At 35.3% G+C, this 8371-nt stretch overlaps 1 protein-coding gene across 2 annotated transcripts in view; it reads right to left on the bottom strand.

Annotated features, from left to right (window-relative positions):
• Window positions 1–4083: 4083 nt before the first annotated feature.
• Window positions 4084–8371, bottom strand: part of UBR1 (ubiquitin protein ligase E3 component n-recognin 1) — a 59656-nt gene continuing 55368 nt past the window's right edge. For both annotated transcript variants that reach the window (XM_072429036.1, XM_072429035.1), the window contains exons 42-48: window positions 8062–8170; window positions 7250–7306; window positions 7080–7157; window positions 6435–6605; window positions 5847–5948; window positions 5445–5606; window positions 4084–5270 (exon numbers count right to left, since the gene is read on the bottom strand). In XM_072429036.1, the coding sequence (XP_072285137.1) occupies window positions 5465–5606; window positions 5847–5948; window positions 6435–6605; window positions 7080–7157; window positions 7250–7306; window positions 8062–8170 (659 nt within the window). In that variant the 3' untranslated portion in view covers window positions 4084–5270; window positions 5445–5464. The remainder of the gene's footprint in view (window positions 5271–5444; window positions 5607–5846; window positions 5949–6434; window positions 6606–7079; window positions 7158–7249; window positions 7307–8061; window positions 8171–8371) is intronic.

Genomic DNA, 8371 nt, shown 5'->3' with positions numbered 1-8371 from the left:
CCTAATTAAATAATATTATTCTTTAAAAAATCACCTTTGGCAACTTTATTAACCTAACTTAATTGGGGTTATCCACGGAAATACTTTTTTATGGTACACATTTTCCCAAATAACAAAAAGGTTGAATGTTAAACCAGGTATCCAACAAAATTTTCCTGGAAAAAAAAACAGAAAAACTACATGAACTCAAGTATAAATCTAGGGCACAAAATGAGGACATTACTGCTAACTTACAAAAGTTTAATCAACAGAAATGCCAATAAATGTAATTTTACCAATTATTACAAGGGAAACAATTAAATTATACGGGCTCAGTCTGTTTATCTTTTTTCACACCTTTTTAACGTATTTTTGTACTTTTTTCTTGGTTATAATGGGTCACTTGTTTTTAAAGTGGAACTTATAGTTTAACAATTAAAAAAAACGAAAGCAGGGTTTTTTTTTTGCAAAACGACAGGTAATGTCATTTCTGCAATAAAACTTACTTATATGCAATAATACTTATCGGCCTGTTGCTTTAAATATTCATTTGTACATTATTTTTTGCCACTAGTAGATCGCACTGTGTCCTCATGTAAAGTGTTAAAAAACTCTGTCTGAGATGGCAATAGTTTGTAATACACTTTACATGAGGAATAGAGACTCATTTTCGGGTTAAAAAAATGTTGGTTTATTCTCGAGTATATAGAGTATGTCTAAAAATGTATTAAAAATATTTTATTTCGTTCTGAATTTCTATCTATATTTTCAGATCTAAACTCTGTAATACTTACTTCTGTATAAAGCTAAAGTCTACATGCTTCTATACCTTTTTACTCTCCTCAAAAATCCTAACTCTCAAAAAGATTAAAATACAAAACACAACAAAAAAGTGTATCTAAAGTAACCATTAATTAATTATATTGTCTTTTAATTATATTATAAAACAACAGATGAACTTGATGTTCTTTTCCCCAGCTTTTCTATAATCTAAACTTTTTTTTGGACGGGGTAGGGGGGAAAGTTTTTTTTGTTTAATTTGTGGCCCGCTGGGAAGATTCATGTTCCCTATTTGTTCTGATGACCATGGTCAGTTGGGGCAAGGAGTTATGGGAAATGTAACATTTTACAGTTGACACTAGAATATAATGGTAAAATATTTATTGGGGACACCTGTCATGGTGATAAATAGAATATCCTCTCACTGCTGAGATATTTCCTTTCACTTCCTGATGTTACTTTGGGACAGGATGTAAAGGACAATCCCCCCAATGTGATACACACAGGAAAAAAAGCCATACAAGTGTTTTAACCATTTCCTAGTCTGTTCACAGCCTCTAAAGAAAAAAAAGTTTTGACTCCAAATACACCCAATAAAACATTACAATAAACACAATTTCACGCCTCTACTGTTTATACCTTTCATTTGTTATCTATTTGTAAATTTGAATGCTCAAAATGGTGTAAACCAGGTATAGTGGATATCGTGTGAGTTAACTGGTAAGACATGAAGGTTATTAGGAAAAGAAGAATTGGCCAGGGCTTAACATCTGCCATGTGACAAAAATAGAGAGGCTCAGAAGGAAGACTTAGCTACTTGGCCATTGCTTCTTAATGCAATCAGAATTAAGTAGAAGCTGTACTTTTCAATATTAAGTCCCTCAGCTTGGGTAAATTATTAGCAGCGTGTAGCAGAGTTTCGTTGCGTGGCATGGCTTTCATGTTTTTCCTGTATCAAAAGTGTGTGTAAAACTTGAAGTGGTAATAATGATTAGAAATAAGCTTTCAACAGCTTTTACTGAGCATGTTTTTTTTGTGTACAAATAGATTTGTTGTAAACCTATTAATTGGCTGTCCAGCTAAAAGTTCAGCAAGGTCGATACTGGAAGATTACCTTATTGTTTACCTTCCCTTGAGCACACACTACCATTAAATTACTTTCCCGAAAACCTCTTTCAGTGTATAAAAAGTAACAAAAATATAATTTCTATGAAAAAAATTAGTACTGCATTTGGTGTTGGTGTCAAACCTTTAACACTCTAATATTAAATATACTTCTGAAATCAATGAAAACTCCAACATCTTACCTGTTACCACAGTGCTGCTGCAGGACTTGTTTAGAGAACTCCCTTCTAGAGTTAGAACAGAGAAAATACTGCAGAAACTCGAGAGAAAAAATGCCTTTTTGTCATGGTAAAATTTTAGTATCAACTGACCCTCAAAGTTTGTCTTTTTAGGAATAAAACAAATAGAGGAAATAATGTACAAAAAAACCCTTTTAAAATAATCTTTTTTTTTTTTTTTTTTTTAATTAAATGGTTTGGAAAAACGTGTTTTTCTTTTAGGTCTTTATGGAACCAGTAGAGGGTGCTGTAGGTATTTCAATGATGGTTAGGGCCCAAGAAGGGCAAAGGTGCAGAGATTAAGCAAGAGCCTGGATTACCCGCTAGTTGACAACGTTGCACTGCAGGCTGTTGCCAGGTTGCTGTCCTTGGGCACACCAGGGTTGGCAGGACAATGTGTGGTACCAAATCAGCAAGCGGAGGATAGTCAAGGAAAGCTGGGGTCGAGGCAGTCAGCAGACAAACAAAATCAGGAACAATGCCAGGGGTCATGTACCAGCTATCCAGAGAATAGACTTCAGTGACACGGGAGTCACAAAGGAGGCACCAGTGTGACACTGAACACACAGGGACAAGCAGGAGACACAGGAACAGGGGGGTCACCACAGACACAGGGAAACAACAGATTGGGCAAAAAGGGGTAACACAGGAACTGGACAGGGAAAGCACTCACTCACTCACTATAGGAAATGCTCAGCAGATCTATGGGGCTCTGGCAAAGTTTGAGACACATTGCACAAACACTGAGTGCTGTGACTGAGCCAGCTAAAGAGCCTGAGAAGAGGTGGTAAGTGTGACAAAAAGATGTTAGGAAAAAATTGTACTTAGCTTATAGTTGTTTCCTTGCTGGAGTCCCTGAGTGCTCCAAATCAGCTACCACAATAAGATGCCACCATCCAGATAGCGATGACTTAAACATCCACTTCCCCTTGCCCGAGATGTGGTTGAAAGGCGCAACACTATAGACCTTTTAATATTTAAAATTCAGGTGATGGAATAACTCTAGCTCATTGGTGAAATGGTTATTTGAAAAAGGTGTACAATAGTGAGCTTTAACAGAATATAAAGGATAATTAAGTATAAATACTAATTTTCATAAAATACTGTGTAAGAACTGGTTCTGAGAGCTGGTAACTTTGTCCAAAACTGTCTGAGAAAACAAAGCTGTCCTCAGCTGTCTGAGAAACAAATTTCCTATAACGTTCCAAAGAATGGTTAACTGTTGTAGAACTTTTTTGTAAAATAAATATGCAGGTCCTAAAGCTATAAGTTGATTATATTTACATCCTCCATTGCTGAAACACAAAGATAAAACCATTTACCTTACAGTGTGGAAATGAACTCTCACTAATTGGTCATTAATTTCCCCACTGGAAGGTCACAGACATTAGGTGAGCAGCATCTATCAAGATGGTCAACTTCAGACTGACAGTACAGAACACTGCATGGCAAGTTAGTTGGCAAATACAGGTAGTCCCCGGGTTACATAAAAGATAGGGACTGTAGGTATGTTCTTAAGTTGAATTTGCATGTAAGTTGGAACAGGTACATTATTTCAATAAATGCAATTAGGACAGATGTTTGTCTCAAGATATTATTTAGCAGCATGGTGTCAGTTACTGTATAAAATCCTCAAAGTGAGTAAATCACAAACAAAGCAAAAGAAAAAAAAAAAACAACTGCAGAGTTTGTCTTGGTCATTAAAAAGTTACAAGAAAACAAAGAAAGAGCTAAATCCATAAGATCACCCACAACCTCAGCCATGTTTAGCAAAAGATTTCTTCTGCAAGTCATGAAAACTGCCCCCTCCCCCTGTCAAGCCTCAGTCCTGCACAGGAACAAGCAGGGAAGCCCCGTTCGTATCTAGGAGTCGTCCGTATGTCGGATGTCCTTAACTCTGGGACTACCTGCACTTATAAAAATGTAGCCTTTATCTACTTTGGAAGCATTTTAAACATTGAAACTTACAAAAGACACAAAATAAAAGGGGTAAATTTTAATTACAAAACATGTGCAAATTTGCTATTACATGTGAATTACACAAAGAAAAAACATACAGGAAACTCTCTTATAACATTTTGCATAACAACTTGTGTTCACGCATAATATTTTTCCAACATCAAAGAAAATGTGCATATGTTTGATAGTTTTATATCCAATATTCCTCAAGAAAGGATGCAGCTACACAAATGCAAAAGATACAAAACGGTTTCATATTGAAGCCACATTAATTAGATGTGGCTCAATATAAAGAATTTCCCCATAAATGTTTATTTATTTACCTAACTAAGGGCTGGTTCTTCAGTATTCTACAGCTCTTCATGTAATGGTTTAGCTTGTTTTGTAAACATTTTTTAAACAAAACATTTGTTTACAAAACAACAGATTTGTTTAAAACAAAAAAACAAAACTAGATTTCAAAACGTTTGAAGTCATATGTTAAATATGGGGCAGCCACATTAGTTCTATTATGAGATATAAACAACATTTCCTGGCATGTGTTTATACATAGAGGAGAAAGTATACTAGATATGTCTTTATACTTTTTTTTATTCTTCAGGGGTCAATAAATGACTTCGAATGCTCCAAAATAAAAGTATATGGCCACTCCATTGGTCACTTTGTTGGTTTAAATTCTACTTATTACCATGGTACAAGGTCTAATAAAATTACATATAAACAGCAAATAGCTATCAGTGCTTGTACATGGCAACGTGAACAGGGTATCTGGCTCTGGTGTTTTTAAAGTCTAGCACCAGTACCAGTTGCAGTACTTATCCACCACCAGTCCAGCACCAGTGCAGTACCAGATTGAAATGGGGAGTCAAAGATTGATGGCCATTAGGAAAGAATATATGGCATTTTAATAATTATGAGGCCTAACACTTTTACTAAAAATCTTTTTAGAATGAATTTTGTAAATGTAAAAACAGGAAATGACACAATAAACATCAAATAGGCAATCTTTACTATGCTTATAATGCGGACCTGATACAAGTGAAAACAAACAGTGTTATGATGCAGCATCTATTGTCTTTTTTGATAAAGTTGACAAATCCAATTCAAAGAAACATTATCCAGATCTGTCAGTTGGGCAATATGCTGGCAAAAATATCCACTCATAGTGCAGTCATGGGTGCCAGGGAAGGTATAATTTAAAGTTAATCCCTACAAAGAAAAGAAGCAATCATTAAATTGTGCACAGATGAGACAAAAAGAATATTCCGTAAAAATATTGGTTACCTGGCCAAACTTTGCTGCACAGTATATCTTAATCTCACATTCCCTTCCAGGTGTCTTTGGCAATTACCCTAAAAGAATTTGTGATTAAACATTTCTTACCTTGTCTACCATCCTGACATCTAAAGAAGGCTCCAGTTGAAGCCAAAAAACATCTGGCTTATTTCCAAGCTTCGGGCAATTTCCTCAATAATACAGTGTTGCTGCCACAAGAGATGCAGCTTACGATATCGTTCACGGGACAGCCTTAGAGGATTTCCTCGTCTAGATGTATGATTATGAAGAGATAGAAAACGGAAAAAAGATGAAAAAAAACAGATACATGTATTAATAAATCTAATTATTAGTAACATAAGACAAAGCATGGATGTGGACTGCCATAAGATTGCAAATGGCAGGAACAATCTTATAAATATCATTCTTAAAACAAATTTTACATATACTGTTTAAAAAAAAAGTCTTGTTTAACAAAGTGAAAATGGTTAAAAAAAAGAAGATACTCACTTTAAACCAGGATCTGTTTCTCCATATTCATCCAGATAGGGAGCAGGGTATATGCAGCCTCTGGTTTTCCCCTCGATAAGAACCACTTTACATTCTCTTATTCTAAAAAAAAAATGTAAGGCAACAAATGACCAGACTATAGAGATTAGCAGCTGTACCATGTTGCCAGACTAAGGGGCATAGTAATATTTATTATAGGGGAAATCTGAAATCTGCTAAACACTTTTTACAGATGGACAATTCTGATGCCAACTACAGGAACACAATCAATAAAATTCATCTTGTGCTGTCCTGAGTAGTTGCTCACATTTTAGGTAACAAGAAAGCAATTTTCACTTGTGAGGAAGAAAAAATAGTTAAATGATAAACTCCTGTAATTATGACACTGGCTACTGGTTTTGAAAAAAGTTTATCTGTCTGTCATGGTCCAAACAGGTCAAAACATTTCCTTATGCCCTAATTAATCAAAAAATATACAAATACATATATCAGAACATCAGTAAGATGATGTTAAAGTAGAATGCCAAGTTACACATCAGTAAAAATCCCAATAGGTATAGGTAAGGCTAAACCATGCTAAATACTCACTTGAGGAAAATACAGATTCCAGCTCCACAGTGTAGTGCATGTGTTGTACAGGACCCCAGCTCCTCACCGTTTACTATCTCCTGGCAGCAAGTGTTCTGAGAGCAGAGGACAGCCCCGCACAGGAGGCACATCACCGGATGTTTGCGTTCAGCATCTTGAGACTTTGGACACCTAAATAATGGCACATCAACAAAAAAACGCCAATAAGTACCGTTTCACCACTATTAACTGGAATAAGCCTTTTGCCCCAGAGCAGCTCCATTCACATAATTTAAAGGCACTCTCATTTTAAGTGTCACATGGATTCTATTACACAATTGCCGTTTTACCTAAGAGTCATTCATAGATCTTTGTACCATTTTGTTAGTTTGATATGTCAATTTTGCAAGTCCTAATGCTGGGCATTTTGACTTGGTGCTTCCGGATTTTTTTTTTTATTTCTTAGTGTTCTCTAGATGAAATCTATTATGACAAATTGACTTTCTTTTCCCTAGTTGGACTTTTTGTTAGTTTAGTTTTTGTGTATTATTGTTTGTATTATTTTTGAAAAACCCTTAAAGAAAGAATGGTATAGGGGCAGCTTATTCCACCAAGTGGGTATCTCCAGATCAACATAAAGAATTTTCTAAACCCCTTACATCTCACCTAAAATGGGAGGCCTGGTTCAGCAAGGAGCTGTAATCTTCAGGTAGCTCTGTTAAAGTGTTGTGTTTCCTTGGATACCTACAATCACAGATTATAAAAACAACATCAACTTTTCCAGCTAAAGTAACAACTGATACCACTCACAAGTATTATATCAGAGGTAGTCTCACCTGAGTGCTGTGTTTTCACCTGTGGTGACACTCATAACTGCTGGATCAGAGCACCACCTAAGAGACACACAGTGACAAGAGTTAATGACATCACCGACAGCTGCAGAAGGTTAATTATCCCACCTAATCTCCTCCACTTTATTTCATAATTCATGCAAAGACGATTAGAGTCATATTGTCCTTCAGCCTATAATTCCTTATTGTACCAGCAAAAGATCACAGCTGTGCACAAGATCACAGCTGTGCACACACTGAAAATATATTTAATATATTTTCAAAATTATTATAATATTATATAGCTTATATATTATTACAAAAAGCCAGGTAAATATGTCACCTCAATGACAAGAAAAAAACAATTCTGCTTCCAGGAGAATAAGGGTATTCCCCAACTTTCATATTTCTAAATAATGTCACAATTTTAAAGCTAACATCCAATTGGTTGTTAAAGACGGAAAAACTATAAACCCTGTGATTTTTTATTTTTTTGTCTGTTTAGGTTTTGAATCCAAAACCTCAAGAAACTTGAGACCTCCCAGATCAGCCTTTATTTGGAGTGACAGCATTAAATGTATTACCTATACCATTCAGATACTACACAGTAAACTTGAACAATGTAAAATGAAATGGGGTGTTGACAAATGTTTTTTTTGTAGCCAACTTAAAAACTTTGCATATAGTGCAGTTTCAAAAAACATACAAAACAGCTCACGTTAGGATTACAGGTTTAAAAATACAACAGGTCTTTTTTTTTTAATAATATTGCAAAGTCCAACTTTTTTTTGTTTATTTTGTTCCCATGTTGCATTTACCTCTGAATAAGTGGTTTCACAGTGTCCCAATGCTCTTCAAAAAGTAGAAACAAATTAGTAGGTAAACAGAGGTAGCCGCACAAAGCCTTAAACTGATCTTCGGGAACCACTGTAAAAAAGAAAAAGTAAAATAGACTATAAAATATAGAGTATGGAACGGCACAAAAAAAGACTTTTCATAAAGTGATACTAATGGCATACTATTTCCCAAACAGCCCAATACTCCTAAAGGCACTGCATGAGGCTGTTTTATTGCATTAGGACTGGCTTTTGGCATAATATTCCTTTTACCACACAGAGCCTGGGCAAT

Source organism: Pyxicephalus adspersus, chromosome 12 (assembly GCF_032062135.1).
Source record: "Pyxicephalus adspersus chromosome 12, UCB_Pads_2.0, whole genome shotgun sequence".
Classification (NCBI taxonomy): domain Eukaryota; kingdom Metazoa; phylum Chordata; class Amphibia; order Anura; family Pyxicephalidae; genus Pyxicephalus; species Pyxicephalus adspersus.
This window is presented reverse-complemented; position numbering and strand designations above follow the sequence as displayed.